The sequence below is a fragment of the Acomys minous genome (assembly GCF_964271855.1).
Source record: "Acomys minous genome assembly, chromosome: 1".
NCBI lineage: Eukaryota > Metazoa > Chordata > Mammalia > Rodentia > Muridae > Acomys > Acomys minous.
The window spans coordinates 42,047,742-42,067,247 of NC_140483.1; the positions used below are offsets into that span (position 1 = coordinate 42,047,742).

The 19,506-nt window shown below is 37.2% G+C and overlaps 1 protein-coding gene across 2 annotated transcripts in view; it reads right to left on the bottom strand.

Annotated features, from left to right (window-relative positions):
• TPR (translocated promoter region, nuclear basket protein) overlaps positions 1-19,506 on the bottom strand; it is a 58,548-nt gene that overhangs the window by 933 nt on the left and 38,109 nt on the right. The window contains exons 35-50 of one of the 2 annotated variants that reach the window (XM_084782036.1): positions 18,645-18,850; positions 18,380-18,441; positions 17,457-17,665; positions 15,479-15,751; positions 14,416-14,564; positions 13,800-13,883; positions 11,091-11,285; positions 9,855-9,986; positions 9,520-9,610; positions 7,710-7,894; positions 6,615-6,683; positions 6,438-6,532; positions 4,838-4,944; positions 3,498-3,593; positions 3,223-3,379; positions 1,582-1,700 (exon numbers count right to left, since the gene is read on the bottom strand). In XM_084782036.1, the coding sequence (XP_084638162.1) occupies positions 1,582-1,700; positions 3,223-3,379; positions 3,498-3,593; positions 4,838-4,944; positions 6,438-6,532; positions 6,615-6,683; positions 7,710-7,894; positions 9,520-9,610; positions 9,855-9,986; positions 11,091-11,285; positions 13,800-13,883; positions 14,416-14,564; positions 15,479-15,751; positions 17,457-17,665; positions 18,380-18,441; positions 18,645-18,850 (2,229 nt within the window). Of the gene's footprint in view, positions 1-1,581; positions 1,701-3,222; positions 3,380-3,497; positions 3,594-4,837; positions 4,945-6,437; positions 6,533-6,614; positions 6,684-7,709; positions 7,907-9,519; positions 9,611-9,854; positions 9,987-11,090; positions 11,286-13,799; positions 13,884-14,415; positions 14,565-15,478; positions 15,752-17,456; positions 17,666-18,379; positions 18,442-18,644; positions 18,851-19,506 lie in introns of both variants that reach the window. The other variant, XM_084782035.1, reaches the window with a different exon arrangement.

The following is a 19,506-nucleotide window of genomic DNA, read 5'->3' on the forward strand; positions in this document are numbered from 1 at the left end:
AATTTAAGTAAATTTGCCATAAACACATATCTACATTTTTCCAAATTATTGTTTTTATTCTGCATTGAAACAGCTTCAAAATTTGGCTATTTCTGTTCATTCTTAAATTTTAGACTCTTTTATACACCATAGCCAAACCAACTGCAGTGTGCTGTCATTTATCTATGTGAAGATTTCAGTTGTGTTCTATCTCCATGAAACTCAAGGCAATGACGAAGATGTAACGACTTCTTCACCACCCCTCATTCTGCCCTAGCCACAATGACCTTGCTGACTCTGAATGTCTCAAACACAATGCACTGGCTTATGGGACTTGATACAACCACACAGCTTTGACACCTTTGCCAATGCCATTTTCCTGGCGACACTTTTTGTAAAATTCCCTATGTTAGACTTTAAAATTTACTGAGTTGAGTACTCAGTCAGATGGAGAGGTACAGTGTCACTCATAGTGAAATCAATGTAAAGACATTCCATTTTCTAGGAACCAACCACAACTTTTTCCACACAGGGCAAGTATGATAACTAGTATTAATTCTACTACCAAGGAAAAACAATTCTCAGAGAACATCAACAGGCCTAATACTTATCACACCTATAATTTCTGGTCCTTTTGTGCATAAAGCTGAGAATTTATATCTATTATTTGCAATTCTGACTTTAAGGTTCAGTAGAGAATGTGGTTATGTTAAGTAGCTAGCTCAGAAATGTGGGTGTGGGAGTTGAGCCTAAAGATGTGGGCTAGTTGGTTGCCATGTCATAGAAAAGCAACTAAGAAGCATTTTAGGATAACAAAATTATGTGATTGTAAAATATAATGAAAGAAATCTGAATGTTAAACATATGAATGTTCTACAGAAATTTCAGAATAACCATCATAAAGAAAAATAATAATAATCACTAGAGTGGATATGGATTACTGCATTTCCTCAAGACTGAATGTAAACTGCCTACACATTCTGAGATAAAAAGCCTAACATATAAGTTTTACTTAGTGGAGTTTTCTAGAGCCAAACTTGTATCCTGGCCTATAGTTTATTACATGACCTTGAGAAATAATTTAACCATACTATGCTTTCTTTAGTCTTCATATTTAAAATATGGGACTGGATCACTACCAAATTTATTGTTGAGAACCAAATAATAGTAAATTCCAAACATGGTTTTGAAGTAAATAGAGTCCCATTTTTCAACCTTAGAGATCAAATCTGCTCTTGGTCAACCAGATTCCTTCTCAGTACAAAGCCATCCCCTCCAATTTGGTTAGCAACTTTAAAAAGGTGAGTAATTCGCATGATTTGAGAAGAAACCAGAACCTAAGTAGCCTATTTAAGAGGCCCCAGTTATTTTACAGGACCCATGCCGACACCGACAGCATTTATTTAGATGAAATATAACCGAACTATTCTTTTGATGTGGACCCACCTTCTTCATGTTTCTGATTATCAAAATATCCATATGGTAATGTAATGTAAATACAAACCCAGTTCCCCTGTAAGCATGCGTGTTAGACGTCAGGAGGCTAGCAGGGAGCCCGTCTCTGTAAGCATCTCTGCAGGCAAGGGCATGAACAGTACCTACCTGCAGAGGAGCTGGAGGGAGGATCCTGGCTGGTTGAAGGCAGATCTGACTCGTCAGATGCTTGGACAGGCTCCTCTTCCTGCTGGCTATCAATTTCTAGGCCTGCCTCTGAACTAATACTAAGAAAATGAATATTGATCAGAAGATGAAAAAATGATTCTAGAATGAATCCTAAATGCTCCTAAGCTCTTTTTGATTTATTTTGTAACTAGTTCCAGAGTTCTAGTTTTAACTGAGAATTAGATTCTCCTATAGACCGTCAAGCTTTTTTGTTTGTTTGTTTTTGTTTTGGAGACAGGGTTTCTCTGTGTAGCCTTGGCTGTCCTAGACTCACTTTGTAGACCAGGCTGGCCTTGAACTCACGGCAATCCATTTTATTTTAAACAGAAGGCAGAGCAGTGGGTGGAGATGAGTTGTTTTTCCTTTACCCCTTTTCTTATTAGGATACTCTCCAATTTTACCCCCCTCCCCCACTGTTGTAGCCACCCTTCTTTTCTATTTGACAAGCATATTTATGTTATTAACACTCACAGGGAACATACTAGACTGTGATAAACTCCCAAATAATCTAGGAAAGCAAAAGCTATTCACAATTGCCACAAGCAGTAACAGCAGATCAGTAAGTCAATCTGAGTACTAACACAGCTCTAACAAGGGTATGAAAGCTCTAAACTCAGTGGCTATATTTTCATCTTTCTCCCTTTAAGAAGCACATGAAACAGACAGTAAAAGATCTGAATCTGACCCAATCTTTCCTTTTTTTTTTTTTTAAAATCATCTGCAAACATTAGTACAGTTATTGGTAACAACTTACCTCAGACACCTGATGCTGCAAGATAAGGAGGTGTAAATAGCCTGGGGCTGCAGTTAAGGTTTAAATTCTCACCTGAGCTGGTTACCAGTAGAACAGCCTAAGCAAATTATTGGGTTTTTTTTTTTTTTTGCTTTTAAAATATATTTTATTAATTTATTCATATTACATCTAAATTGTTATCCTAAGCAAATTATTGTTAACATGCTCTAAACTTACTTTCTATGGTGGGAAGAAATACATTTTAGGAATACCATGTAAGTTAAAAGGACAAATGTAAAGTGACCTGAAAAGAAGTATAGAACTAGTAACAGCTAGCATTCTCAGTGGGACTTGTAACCTCCCAGAATTTAAGTACCAATGTTAAAAAATACAAACGGACCTGCTTTTTACCTATTATTATACTCTAGTAGACCTGGCTTATGAAGCACTGTCAAATAAAATCAAATCCTTGCTCTAAGCAGAAAATGTGTGTTCTACTAGTAGTGTTTCTGACCACTAAACAGTAAAAACTTCCCATTTCACAAGAGTTAGATGCCAGCTTGAGACTTAACTCTCCAAAACCACTATCTATGGGCTCCTTTCTAGCAAACGTTTTGTTTTCTTTGAATAAAAAAAAAAAAGTTTTCAATAAAGGTTTTTAATATTGCCTCTCATAGTAACTCTAATTCTGAAGCTGGTAAAGTTATGAATGCAAAGCAGCTTTTCCAAATAGGTGTTTTAGCTTATCTGTGGGGGTAGGAGACCACTGAAAACAGAATTTTGCTTGCTAAAGCAAACAATGAAGACAACATAGTGAAGCCACAGCAAATAATGCAATAAAATCATACCCTTCAGACTCTGCCTCCACAAATACTTCGTCTGTATCGTCACCTGCTGCTGTCTCATTTGTTGTAGATAAAGTGCCTGTGGACGTTGTCACCATTGGGACAGACTGGGAGGCGTGTTCTGAGGCATCAGAGGTGGTGCTCTCGGTAAACACAGTCACTTAGAAAGAAGGAGAATAAATACATTTACCTTTGTGGTTCATTAATTCAGAGCCAGAATAGGTTTCATGGTGTTCTGTCACCAATAAAACAAATGTCCTCATTTTTCTGGCACCAACCTGGGGCTGCTACTTGGAGAGGTGTAGTGGGAACACTGCGGCCACCAGACTCTTCCTCATGAGCCAGAAAGAGGGGCGTTTCATACATTCCTAAACCTAGAGACAATTCTGAGTATCAATGAATGACTGAAAGAACATTAAAATGTCAAAGGAAAAAAAAAAACTAGTACAAAGTGTATACTTTTTTGAAGCTCATAATTTAGTTGCTCCACTAATCAAAAATGAAGCTCTCAATACATAATTCAAATTATTTTTTTAATTCTTTACCACTAATTAAAGTATCCCTAAATAACTGCTAATTTTATGGAATATCCAACTATGAACAAATCCTATGTTGCAATCTATTCCTCGCCTAACTGCCAAGGTTACTAACCCTTTCTGCTAGTGACAATTAAACTTCCCCTACAGTTACAAAGTGAGTTAGTAGTGGCTTATTCTCTATTCACTTGCAAAATGCCAGTTTCCCAGAAATATACCAAATTTCATCTGTGGATTTAACGATATTTAGTTTCACAAGCAGCGTAATTCACACAGGTATCATCTACCTCCACTATTTAATCTTGGGGTCACTTTATTTTAATACTCAAAACTATTTTTAAAGTGAATGTTTTTAAAAACAATAAAAACTGGCAAAGTCTAATAATAATTAGCTATATATTGAATTAGGTATGCCACAAGACTCAAATTGAAAAGAAAAAGTACACTGTACTCCTAAACTTAAAATGACTGCCAATTCTGAGAACACTGATTGATTTAACACACATGTTTGAGCATACAATTTGAATGGTAGTTTGAATGAAAATGGCCCCCATAGGCTCCCATGTTTGAGTGCATGGTCTCTAGTTAGCTGAACTGTCTGGGAAGGGTTAGGCCGTCTGGCCTTGTTGGAAGAGGTATGACCTTGTAAGGAGACGTGTCACTGGAGGTGGGCTTTAAGGTTTCAAAAGTACATGCCAAGCCTAGTGTCCCCCACACTTCTTCTGAGCAGGATGTAAAACTCTCAGCTACTTTTCCAGCACTGTGTCTGTCTGCTGGCATTCTCCCTGTCATGATGGTAATGGACTAATCTTATGAAACTGTACGCAAGCCAATTAAATGCTTCCTTTAATAAGTTGTGTTGGTCGTGGTGTTTCATCACAGCAATAGAAAAGTAAATAAAAACAAAAAACAAATATAAAAACTAGTCTCCAGGCTAAAGGGACTAGAACCTTGCTGAAGAGCTATTTATTACAAAAGGCAATGCTTAATAAGAGCCATGTTGGTAGCTCTATAAATCAGAACAACTTAAGAAAACCAGAGCAGACTAACTCTACCCAATACACATACTTAAGACTATTTACCTCCTTGAGAAGCAAGCTGGCCAAGATCAGAGTGACTGGAACTTGTCTGTGGCATGTCTTCAGGTGGTCCAAACCGGAATCTAGGAACACCGGCAACCTGGGGAGAACTAAATTGGCAACAATTAATTTGATGGGAAATCTATTGCTACCTGCTTAAACCACAAAAAGAATAGGCTATTAATAGGGAAGGAAACAATGAAAATAATGCCAATGAAGATGTTTTTTGAAAAGATACTGTCAATGAATTTAGTAATATGAATAACTTGTGATTTAACTCTTAGCTTCCCTGAATTATGCTAGTTTTTATATTTGTTTTGAACTTGTCTGAAAAAGAGACACATGTACCAGGAAGCATGACAAAAAAGCTTTTGTTTTTAATTTTAGTTTTCAGTGTTTAGTAATACAAAATGTTATTTTCTAGCTTATTTTAAGCTTAAAATCTAGCTCTAAGATTTAGAAAAATGCTAGCATTAGAAGACTAGATTAACTGCTTTCTCCTCATAAACTCAGCTTCACACCCCGCCCTCTCTCTGGTTTTTCGAGACATGGATTCTCTGTGTAACCTGGACTCACAGAGGCATCTGCCTCCTCTGACGCCCTGAGTGCTGTGACTACATGTGTGCGCCACTGTGCTGGTCTTTAGCTTGACGTCTTTATCTGCCATTCCTTTCCTTATCTACTCACAGTTATACATGCTTTTACCTGAGTTAATTTTCATTTCCACTCCAAAGTATCCTTTTTTAGCTAAAGCGTTTTTCTTCAGGTTGATTTTCAGGCAGAACCTTAAGCACCCCTGTTTTATACATCTAATTTCAGGCTGTTTACGTGGACCCAAACCACAAGGGGTTCCCTGCTACTTAAAACCCAAACTTTTTCACAAAAGGCTCATGCTGGAGAACTACTCCTTAAATTGGTGACACGGGTTGGTGGGGTGGAATATATCAAGGCAGTCCTCACAGGCAACAGCAGCATCTATCCTCAGAGTTATAAGGACTAAATAAATAATGCATAGAAATTCCAAATAATCACTAGGAATGCTAAGACTCAGTTAAATGTGCTGCCTTATTAGCTGTTGGAACAATTTCTTCATTTGTATTAACAGATTATCACTCACACTGCCACTGTCCTAGACTGTTGCCCACAGCTGGTTACTCATACCCTGAGCTTTCACAACATGCTACCTGTCATGATCACTGTAATGACCAACACTTCCCCCAGCACCAATACAGCATTTACCATGTGTCAGGTAGTACTAAACAAGTAAGCACAAACCATGTTATCTGTAAGATGAGGTTACTAAGAAGAAGGAACTACAAGGAACATGCTCTTGTGAGGACCCTAGAGACAGGTTTACAATACAAGCATTCTGATTGTAGAAACTGCATTCTTAAGCACTATCATACCGTCTTATTAGAAGATAGTTTTATTCACCTTATATAGTCTTCCTCAACACTACTTTTTCATGATCCTCCTACTCCACATACACATTAATAGAAAGTAGGGTGAGACTCTATAAATAACATATCCATAAACAATTTGAGGTAAACCGAAAGCAGCTAATGAGTCACTAGACAACTAATGAGTCACTTCATCAACTTACTGAATAGCTTCAGCAAACCCATCAGTGCGATGTGGCACTACAAGAGTTGGGGTACTTGGAACTGTTCTGTCTTCATCATCAAAAAAGTGCTGTTGCTGAAACAGAGAGAACAAAGGATTTAAGAGATGTACCCACGCCCCTTTGGGTTAATTAGACACATGATGGCTACATACTAACCATGCCACCGATTCCTGGAGTCAACTGAAGGCCACGCCCTACAGACTGCCTCCGGCTCATCTGGATTCTCTGTTAGAAAAGGAATTACATTTGTTTTAAGGAATCAGGCAATAAAACAAACACCAAAAACACAGTTTATTAACCTGGTAATGAGATACCTAATTGTAGAAAAATTTTAATTAACAGGGTATTTCTAAATTGCTACTATTTATCTATTATAAATATCAGTGACAAAGTTTAAGTTATATCAACAAAGATAGTTATGAAACAAAGAGCATAATATTAGTTCAAACATTGTACACACATTTAGTCCCTATTTCCTTGACTGAAAATATTAACAAGTAAGGTTGTCAACCATAGTTTATACAGAAACTGACTTGTAACTTCACAGCTAAAACAGTCTTCTATCAGCAGATTGAATGCTTTGTGACACCCGCACACAATCCCTTTAGACTTATTTTCAAATTCGAAGTAATTTCCACTACTCTTAGCTTGATTTATACATAACTGTTGGTTCTCAATATATTCACCATGTCAGGTGTGAGAACCAAGCTAGATAAATGAACCTTTGTGTGTTCCCTGCCATATTCTGAAGAAGATACAGCCAAATCTACTCCATGCTGAATATACAGGGCTGTTAAATAACTAAGTGGAGATATTTGATTATAAATGTGAAAAAGTTAGGTGGAACAATAAAAAAAAAGTTTTTTGAACACTAATGTTCAAAACAAATGTTATTAAGCTGGCAGAATTCGTTCACATTAAATAAAATCTAAGAGAAAATAAGCCTAATAATAGCAACTAGACTTTTTTGCTACACACACACACACACACACACACACACACACACACAGAGTGTTTATTTAGCAAGCCATGCTTCCAAATGCCAATTTATTTGTGAATGTAAACTGTTATATTTACAAAGTAGAGATTTGTATCAATTAAAAATAATTATCTTACAAAAACTGATTTAATATCAGGAGGGAGGGATGAACAGATAGAAAGAAGGAATGAAGGAAGAAAGGAATGAAGTCTGTCTACTGGAAAAGCCACATTTTAAAAGGTGTCTTTTCAGAAGCTGGCTTCTTTAAATACCTGAACTGGTGGTCCCAACTCCTGAGGCGGAGCGTGAATGGTCAGGCGTGGGGGAAGGGGATGTGGGGGGCGCCGCGGTGACTGTGGTGCTCGTGGGGTCTGTCTCTCCGATGCGGATGTGGGCTGCTGTTCTCTAGCAACCTCCTGAGAGAAAGACGACTCCGCTGCGCTTGTGCTTCCCTCACCTGTAAGAGAGACTTCAGTTCGGAAACCAAGCTCAGCTAGGTTACACAGCCTCAACCTCCAATTTGTTTTCTTGGAGATTTGAGACAGGGCCTCACGGACTACAGGCTGTCCTCAAGCTTGCTACACAGTAGTAGGCAGCCTACTGTACACTATATACACTACTCCTGGGCCTCCTACCTCCCAAGTGATGGGAGTACAGACATGCACCTCTATGTGTTGGTCTGAATGGTTATAACAGAACAAAGGACACGCAAGGAGGTACACGCCCCTCAAGGCTCAAATGATGGATGGAAGCACTTAGCCAAGCATATGATAATGCGAATATTTACTAAATTTTAGCAATGCTATTTTTTCTTAAAGTGTGCTTATGTGTGTCTGTGTGCCTATGGAAACTAGAATGGAGTGGTGGATCCCCTGGAGCACGAGGTCCAGGAGGAATCTGCCACCTAACAGAGGAGCCAACCTCAGGTCCATGGGGAGAGCAATGAGTGCTCTAACCACTGGATCATGTCTCTAGACCAGTATTATTTACAATATTGTGTCTAAGTGTTATTCATAATATTGTGTACAGCTTATAATAAAGTGTATAAACTACTTAACTCTTTCTAGGGAAACAGCAAGCCAATCAATCAAGATGAATAAGGACAAGCTTCACGTATATTTTTATAATTTGCTTCTCCTAAACTTCAAATTCCAATTGCTACTCAGATGACTAGATCTGCTGTCTCCCACTATGGGATGCAAGATACCAGAGAATTAATAGTTTATAATTTTGATCTAGAACTAGATCCTTGTCCTGACATTTGGTATTTATGAGGAATTTAAATCACTTTATTTTTCTGTGACTCAGATTAAACTTAAATTTAGTTTAAGAACTCAGGATAAATAAAGCTAGTCACATGAGTAGTGATTTAACAAAAAAACTTAATGCCTGCATATTTGTCTGTGAACTACATGCATGCCTGGTGTCCATGGAGGCTGAAAGGTGTCAGGTCCCCTGGAAGTGGAATTACTGTGAACCTCCATGTGAGTGCTGGGATCTGAACCTGCTGCCTTTTCAAGAGCAACACATACTCTTAATTACTGAGCCATCTCTCCAACCCCTATATAACTTAAAAATGGACCAAACCCAATAACCTTTAAGTTTACTCACACTATTGGATTTAATTTTACAATTACCCTCCCGCCCAAAAAAGTCTTACAGAACAGATGTTCTGTATGTATTATACTCGGGGGAAAATGACTAAGAATATCTTATTCTAAAAAAACCTAAGGTTTTTGTGATAGTATCTAAAGACATATATCTACATACAAATTTTAAAACATGGAATTTGATTAAACTGACCTCTTCTGGCTGGGAGCTGCTACCATCCCTGCTTTAATTATCCCAGGTGGTAAAGGCAGCAGAGGCAAATGTGAGTCCAAGATATTTGACTTTTACAGTAGTTCAATGAGACAGACAGGCAGTGTATAATGACATCTAATAGGACATGTCATGAGGGCAGAAACTTGCTAATAAGACCCTATCTTGTTACCAACTTACTGAAGTTGTATTACATAAAAAGTACAATTCCAGTTTAGAAAACATTATTAGAAATACTAATTAAAAGACTAATGATCTTACCACTGTTCTGAGAATCAGCAGCTCTCTGATTACTTTCAGCTCCACCCATACTTTCTTCTGTTTCTGTACCTGGGTCAGTCCCATCACCACCCTAAGGACAAAATGTAATGACTGAAGCAAATCAAATGAATAGCTTTTTAAAAAAAATAAGCCACACCAAATGATTAAAAGCAAACAAACCAGAGGAAAATCAAACCAAGCAAGCCAAACAAACAAAACTCCAACGGTATAAAGACTTTTATTATCCTGGTAACACAAGCTTTTCTATATCACAGGAAAACAGCAAGCTTTCTTAGCACAGCTTTTAAGAAACAGTCACAATTCTAACCAGTTACCTCAGCATCATCAGCTTCATATCCATCATTACCATCTGCACTACCAGTTCCTTCATTACTATCTTCACCCTCATCTCCCATCCCCGTGTCGTCTTCATCATCATCATCATCATCTTCATCTTCTTCATAATCCTAGAAGAAAAAGTCCAAGTGTGAATAAAGTGTAGACTCACTTGTTTTGCAGATCCTAAGACCTCAATTAAGTGACTTATTATTGAATAGGACATAGGAGTGTTTCAAGAGTTTTGTGGGTTTAGTTTCACAGCAAAGGAAAAAAAGCTTATTAACATTTCACAGCATTAAATATTGATTGACTCTGAACTCTGTGCATGAAATTATGCAAAAGTAATAGTCTACCAAATGTCAAGTGGTTCACTTTATTTCTATTTAAGTGTGAGTAGATTAAAGAATAAAATCAAACAATACTAGTTTTAAAAATACTTTTTTTAAAAAAATAAAAGAATCTAAAGGAAGAAACCAACAGTATAGAATTAAATCCCAAAGTCAAAAAATAATAAGTTCTCCCTTAAAAATCACCTGATATAAGTGATGGCCTAATTACTTTGCAAATTGTACAGGATGCCAAAAGGAAAAATAAACGAACAAAACAAACTAACTACTACCTCCTGTTTCTTCTTTTTATCTCCAGAAACAAGAATATGTATCATTAGATTCATATAGCCTTTTTTTTTTTTTTTTAAAAACTAAGACTGAATATGAAATTTGAGAACAAATTCTAAATGGCACAGCAATCATTTACAAAACAAGCTGGATAGGTCACGTTTTTCTATAATCCCAGTATTAAAGAGACTGAAGAACTTTTGGGAGTTCCTAGCAAGCTTGGGCTAGGTACTAAAATCCTACCTCTGGTAAGTAAGAAAATAATTCCCCCAAAACAATATAAACAAAAAGTTTAAAAACTGATTACCGAACACTGGCTCTTTGATTTTTTCTTTTTAAAATACACAAGCTCACACTCCTGAACTAATTAGTAAGATAAAACCTTGATAATCCACTGAAACTGACTGGGACTGAGAAATGGCTAGCTGATATAGCAGAAGTAAGACTTAAGCACTATGACTGAGACCAGCACACAGGCGCAGGTAAGAAGATCCAGAGCTCAAGGCCAAGATGCAAAATGCACTGGGTCTAAGACCCAGCTCTGGAAGAGGAATTTTAAAAAGGGAAGCAGAAGCAAAGCTGATAAGCACTTAATCTTTTCAATACTAAACTCACTTCATGTTCTCCATCATTTTCTTCATCATCATCTTCATCATCACTGTCAATTACAATTACATCATCTCCTTTGCCTTGACCATCCTGGGAGGAAGTAGTTTGCTGATCTGATTGAAGAGGTCCAAGGTCTATTTGTAGAGATTGTGAAGTTTCTTCACTGTCTTCCATAGGTGTATAATCTCCCTGGGTGACTCCCTTTAAAAGTTAAAAAGGTATTTTACCCAAACTAGAAATAATCTGGATACACACTGAATACAAAAACAAAAAAACTTTACCCCAACCCCACTAATTATGCCTTGTAAGTTGACTATCCTCAACCTGAAAACTGGAACCTGAAACTTTCTGAGTACTCCATAATATGGAAAAGAAGTGAAGGTAAAGTGGGAGAGGGATACAGAGCAGACATTCAGTAGGTTAGTAAATAAATTAAAAAAAAAAAAAAATCTCACAGGGTCACATCTGTGGGACAAGAAACCTCAGGCAGCTGTTGCCTGCTGAGAGAGGGAGGGTTAGCTCATCCCAGGAATGAATCCACAACTGGATATTCAATAGACACAAAACCTTGAGGTCATATATATACAAAAAACAAAACCGGGACCCAGCAGGTTGTATTTATATATTTGTAAATGCAGGCATCCATACATGTATTTAGTAATAATTAGTAGGGAAGAAACTATCAATTTGAGGGGGCACATGTAAGGACTGGAGGGAGGGTACTTGGGAAGGGCTAAAGAGAGGAAAGGGATAGGAGAGAGTGATGCAGTAACATTTAATTAAAAAGGTAAAGTAATTAAAAAGGAGAAGTAATTATAGACAGCTCCCCAATTAAGGCTAAATGTGGTAAAGACTGGCATAAATAAAGCTCTGTACTCTAAAGATCAGGTTATTTCTCACACAGTCCTTTGAAAACGAGAATAGCGAGAACTGGGGAGGCTGTGAGGACTGCTCAGTACATAACCACGGCAGCCGAAGTGCTCAAGCTGTAACTCCTTGGAGGAACTACTGCCTCTCTCTACACATGAAGAAACAAAATGCCAGTAAGAAGTGACAGCGATCCAAAGTGATGCTCTCTGCTGGTCTCTAGACAAATACTCCGAAGTCTGTATGAAATGCTGTCATCACATTTTGGATATAGGATATTCTGCATATGCTAGATACTAGAACTCTTTTTCTTTTTTTGAAATATTTATTTATTATGTATACAGTATTCTACCTGCATGTGTGCCTGAGGGCACCAGATCACATTATAGATGGTTATGAGCCACCATGTGGTTGCTGGAAATTGAACTCAGGACTTTATGAAGAGCAGCCAGCGCTCTTATCCTCTGAGCCATCTCTCCAACCCCTAGAATTAATTCTTTGCTCAATTACTTTCCATATTTTGTTTGCTATTAAAATAAACTTGTATTAACAAAATTCTGACATTTATTTAAACATGTACCTTTTGGCTTAAGCACTCAGTTAAATCCCTTTTTCATACAAGCCAATGACACCTATGAATGAAACTCATGAAAAATTACATATATCATAATGGAGAAAATTGAGTAGGTTATAATATAATTTAAACGTTACCAAAGTGACCTGCTTATGTAAGAAGATGCAATACTTAATGAGAAGTTAATGGTATGTTTGAGTCAAAATAATTTGACAATCTTAAAAAACAGCTTTTCATATACTTGAGGATGATTTAACTAAGGCCAGCAATAAAACAGAAATATAGGCTTTATTCCAAATATCTAGGTTTTTTAAAATATGACAGTCTTAAATTCATGAGGTACCACTTATGATATTATATACACATACTCGATTTTAACATTTGTAAATCAAAAAATAGTGGTAAAACTAACTTAGAATATTAATGTATCTCAGAAACTAAACTTGCAATCTATGTTACTAACAGCTAGCTTCAATTCCTTAATTTCACAGTAACACAAACCTGAAAGCTCTCCAGAGACAAAGTATGCTTTCAAGCTTAAGAGGATAGATATGGGGGAACTACAGTGTGGGTTCAATTCCCAAGTTCAAAACTGTATGAACCTGGCCCTGTAACTTATTTTGGCATTACTTTTTCCTATAAAGTAGGATTGTTCTAACATTTGTTAGTTAATAAACACAAATTTTTTATGACATGAACTCAACAGAGTTTGGATACCCTACAATCCTTAAAATGTAATACTTTTTTGAGAGGTAAAGCAATGAAGAATTGAAGACACACTTAGGCACACAGCTTCTAACAGGTGGAGGTAGGCAGGAACCTAGTGGCAGAGCAATACTTATTGGAAACAATATCTTGTTTAGAAATAGCTTTGCTGTATATGAACAAACATTCTTACATGTTAGTCTGTGCACAGTATACTTACAGAAGCCTGGTCTACAGAGCTAGTTCTAGGACAATGGCTACAGAGAAGCCCTCTCTCCAACAGCAACAACAACAACAACACCCAAAGAAACAAACAAAAATAAAGATCAGTCTTAAAGTACAAGGTGCCAGATCTGACAGTACATGCCTGTAAGCCCAACACTTAAAAGGCTGAGGCAGGATTGTCTGAGTTTGACACTAGCCTAGGCTACATAGTGAAAGCCTGTCTTAAAAACAAAAAACAACACTAATTTAAAAATCCAAATAGTGTCTCAATAAGGTCAAAGTCAACTCTATTTACTAAAATCAACTTACGTTTATTAGTTTTATCCAAGTATGGTTTTACTCACCTCTCCAATGGAATCCTGAGAATCCTGATTGTAAGCTTGAGCTTCTGGCTCCCCATCGGTGCTTTCTTCTGCCATACCTTCTTCCTAAATCGTAACAGTTACTCCTTATTGTATCAGTGAACTACATGAATTACCACCCATTCTGCCAGTTTTTCTATAAAGTTAAATCTACAATTCAATGAAGCCATGCCAGAAATGCTATTTATATAAAAATATACTCAAATAGCATACCTCTTCAAGATATTATGACTTATGAACATCAGTTAATATGTACAAATAACATTTGGCATCATTACTGTTTGGTATACAACCTAACTCATCACAGCCTATCTAAGTAAGAATGCAGAATGTCAATGAGACTAAACTTCTTATAAAAATATAATTCAATTTGTTTCTGCTTTTACTAAAATTGGAAGAAATTCATGAAAAGGTATGCAAAGACTATAAATAACTGGTGATATAAAATACCTTAGCTACTAGTGAAAACTTTATAGTTCAGGAATTTTTCAGATAATACATTAATGACCCGCAGAAGTTAATTTGCCGCTGGCTATGACTGACAGCTAACCCTAGACGCTGCTCATGTAATCCAACACAGAGAAGGAACGTTACAGACCTCGGCTCCCACAGGTGTGACTGGCTTCAGCTTCTTTGGGAGAGGCATTTCCACTGTATCGTCAGAGACTTGGTCTGCTGCTTCTATGGTGCTGTCCTCCTCCTCCTCCCGAGTGCGCTTTGGCAAGGAGGAACTTGGAGTAGCTGAAACTTTCAGATGATACGATTTAAAAGTCAAATCAGGGGATGGTAACTTCATTTAGACAAAGACCATTTAGAGAAAGTTTTAAGATTAGCAAACTTGTATTTGCTTTGATTCGCTGTGAGTGCACTGATAAATGCTACTTACAAGTTTACAAATCCAGAACTCCTCAAAGGAAAAATTATACTGTATATAATGTATAATATGAATATCTTTAGTTTTTAGGACCCACCCTGACTTACATATAATACAGTGGCTATTTTTCACCTCTAAAGATAGCCCAAAATATCTGGGGGATAAAAAAACTTTCATTTAATGATAAAAACTGACTGAAATCTATCTAATAGTAAATGTGAATATTAAAAGTACTTCTTAGATATAATACAATATCACTAGATAGAAAGCAAACAGGAAATAGCCAAGATGTATTATATATGAGAAACGTGAAGTATACAGTTCTACTCTAGCTTCATTTAAAAAAATTAATCTTACCAGTCTGAAATACGGCTTAGCCACATTCTTTTTTATTTTTTAAGATTTATTTATTTTATGTATACGAGTTCTCTGTTTTCATGTACACCTGCATGCCAGAAGAGGGCATCAGATCCCAGGATATGGATGGTTGTGAGCCACCATGTGGTTGCTAGGAGTTGAACTCCGGACCTCAGGAAGAACGGACAGTAGTCTTAACCACTGAACTATTTCCTAAGCAACCAGTTAAGAGCACTGTGTGCTCTTCCAGAGGCTCAGGTTTGATTCCCAATACCCACATGGTAGCTCACAATTGTTACTCTAATCCGGGTGATGTGATGCCCTTTTGACCTCTATGGACACCAGGCACATACATGGTACACAAATATACATAGACATAAAGAGCCACAGAACATAAAATAAAATAGAAAATGTTAACATTAAATCTTACCAGTGCCAAATACTGCTGTGGAAGTAGATGGCCGCTCAACTGGTGAACTTTGTGCCACCTCAACTATGTTTGGAGACAACTCTTGATTTGCAGGCTCAATCTGAGGGTGACTCTGCTGAGTGGGTTGTACAAAAGCCGTAGCCTGTGTTTGCTGCTGTACAGTTAGGATGGGCTGAGAAATGGAGGGCTGAACATTAGGACTAGTAGAACGGACAGATCCACTCGCACTGCCAAATACTGGAACATGTTCCACAGGACCTTCTGACTGCATAGCTGAGAAGTAATGATAAGATTTAGTAAGTAGGCCTCCTACTCTTACCAAACAGTTCTCTTGCCCTACCTTTGACACACACTGGGTTCTCTAGTTTTTGTGTATGTTTACCATTTACTACATAAAAATATTTTGGGCAAAGTAATGCATTCTGTACTATATTGCCTATGTGACTATACAGAAGGATGCAATGTTTGTTGGCTAAATTAAATGCATATTGTAACTGGTCTTGTATCTGTTGGTCCAATAAAATTATAACCAGATGAAATTAACATTTAGAAGCTGAAAATGGTGAGAAATTTTCAAGCATCATTTTATTTTTAACTAGGATCGTAGTAACACTATGAAAACTGGAATGGGTCCAGACTGACTGGTACAGTGCTTGCACAACATGCACAAGAATAAAACATGGGTTTGATTCTAAGCACCTCAAAAACAAAACAAGGCAAAACAAGCTTCCTCATCCATAACAACAAAATTTTAATTTGGTAATCCATCTATTACTTTTTTATTGAATGGTGCTACCTTTCAGAGTGTTTACATCATACATTGTTTGTTTTTGGACATCGTCTCACTGTAGAACTTTGATTGATCTTGAACTCAGAATCTTGCCTAACGTGCTTCTAACTGACAACATAAAAGTTAGCACCAACAGTTAGCTACATAGTATATTTCTAAATATTTGAAAAATTTATTCAATTCTAATATGTCAAGGCATTTTAAGATCTTGCAAACCCTGCCTTGAAAAAAAAAACCAAAAAAACCAAAAACAAAAAAAAACTTTGAGGCTCCCAATCTAGTAGATTAAAAAGGTATGTGTAAACTCAAATCAAGTACAATAATCTAATTACTGTAATTATAATGGGAAGAGAGTGGAAAAGCATCAAGAAATTCCAGTGAAAGAATGATACTTGGTGTGAAAGAGCAATTTTATACCATGATTTTTCTTTCTTTTTTTCTTAAAAGATTTATTTATTTATGATTACATATACAGTGCTCTGTCTGCATGCACACCTGCAAGCCAGAGAGGGCATCAGATTTCATTATAGATGGTTGTGAGCCACCATGTGGTTGCTGGGAATTGAACTCAAGACCTCAGGAAGAGCAGTCAGTGCCCTTAACCTCTGAGCCATCTCTCCAGCCCCATATGCTATGATTTTTCAAAGCGGATTTCACAGCATGTTTCTCAGCCATTAGAAAGTAAACATCTGGTTCCAAAAAGCAAAGCAGTGTATCTATAGGAATATATTTTCCCTTTTTATCAGTTTAAAAACAAAGCAAAGCAGAAGAGAAGGAAGAAATTTATTGTATTTACAGTAAGTATATTGGGCAGTCATGATGGCACATGCTTATGAGGCAGAAAGATCATGACCAGCCTGGACTCAAAAACAACAAAACAAAACCCAAAACAAAACAAAAAGAACAACCAAACAAATAAGTAGGGCTGAGAATACAGGTTAGTTAAAGAACACTTACCTGAGATTGATGCTATTACTGGGAAAACAAAAAGCACAACTATCCTAGGAAGCATATAGTTCAAAATATTACTTTTAAAAGTACTTTTAAAATTACTACTTTTAAAAGTAGTTTCAAAATATTACGTCTGACTTAAATTTTATGTGCTTCATTTATCATTACATCTTCTCTCATCTTCTCAAAATAAATCTATCCAGCAGTCAGTGCAATCAATGAGCTATTTCAACTCACCTTCCTGTGACTCCACCTGTGTGGTGGGCATTACGGTTGCCGTTGGGGTAGTGGTTGGGTTTGTGACAGTTGCAGGTGTAACCATTGGGCGGATACTCGCCCTGGGTGTAGACTTATTCCCAGCCATAGCTGCGGCTGTCACTTTACTTGGAGTAGAAACAACAGGAGTTGGCTTGATATTGGCTGTTGGTGGGTCTGATGTGCTGGCACTTAATGAGAGAAAAATCCAAAACAACCTAGTCACAAAATACTCCATGAACTTTCTACTTAAGTGAGTGTTTAGCAAGAATTACCTTAGCATGGTTCAAATCTTACCATTTTTCTGATTGTTTGGATAGACTTGGCAGGTTTAAGATAAGTAGTTTTTAAAGACAATGAATATTATTTCTATTTTTTTAGTCATAAGAGCCTAAAGGCTTTATGAAAAAGATCTTGAATTCATTCAAGCATTAAGAGCTGTAGGGAATGTTCCAGACTGGTATAATCTGGCAATACAGAAAAAATGTTGAGTTACGGAATTTCACAAGCCAGACCTAAAATTTTATGACTTATGTGTACAGGTGTGTGCCTGGTGCCCACAGAGGCCAGAGGGTGCTGGATCACTGACTGGGAGTTGTGGGTGGTTGTGAGATGACATGTAGGTGCTAGCAATGAAATCTGGGTCCTCCGGAAGACTGGCCAGTGCTCCTAACAGCTGAGCCACCTTCCAGCTGCAGCCTAGACTTTTACTCCTGTCATGAATCATCACAGGGAGTGAGTAGGAACTTATCTTAGAAGTCAATCACCAACTAAGCCACAAGCTGTTTCTGGTCACTGAAGCTTTACACTTAGGAAGGAAAGCATACTGAAAACAAGACTTGACAACTATATCACACAATTTTTTCTGAACTTTAAAGATAGACTATAAAAGTAGTAAAACTCACATTCCTCTTTCACCAGAAGCTGGAGTGGTTTTCAGTGTAATCTGTCTCTGCTGCTCTGGAGCCTATAAAGAGGAAAAGCATTGAGTTCTGTGCTTACTACACCCCCAAGTCCACTCAACAAAGATATCAGACTATTAACTACCATCAACTGCCTGTATACTTGTAATTTTAGCCCAAAGGCCTGCTATCAAAGGTTCCTAAATAGTCTGGCACTTCCAAATAAAATATAGACAAAGCAGCTTATCATGTAAGCACAACTGGTCACCTTATTGGTAGGCTCCTGAGGCTCGTCCCTCTGCTCAAGGTGTCTCTCTTGATGCTCTCTGAGCTCTCTCTCTAAGCGACTAATCCGACCTTCATACTGGGACTTCAGAGCAGTCATTCGGACATCCAGTTCATCTTTCTGCTGATCTAGAGCTCCATTCCTTTGCTTAAGCTCTTCGTTTTCTTTAGTTAACTGATCTTTCACACCTAAAATAAGCACGATTATAATCAAACGTAGAAACACTTAAACCGAATGTAGTACTAGATTCTTTACTGTGCTATGTATTAGTTTTGATACACTCACTGCCTATCTCAATGAGCAAACTTCTAAACATATCCTTGTTTATTATAATATATATTTACTCCAGCATAAGAATATGTAAACTATCCAAGACATCAAAAAATTTAAATACAAATTAACTTTAGCAGGAGCTTGTTTATATATCAATATTATTCACTATTAGGAATTATAAAGTATTCATATCACACAATCTATATAGGATATACTAAAAATAGATCAGTGAAGCCAGGTGTAGTGGCACACACCTTTCATTCTAGCACTCAGGAGGCAGAGGCAGGTGGATCTTTGAGTTCGAAGCCAGCCTGGTCTACAAAGCAAGTGCTAGGACAGCCAAGGCTCCAGAGAAACCATGTGTCAATCCCCCCTCCCCCCCAAAACCAAAAATACCAAATCAAAACAGTAAATTTTTTATGAAGTTTCTGTGAAATAATCTTAGAAGACATGAAAAATAACAGTGACAGTAAAACCAGTGGCCTGACATTTAACTGAACGAAAGGAACATTTCAGAACTGGGTTTCTTATGAATGTGACATAGTACTCTCCCAGAAATTCCATAGGAGTA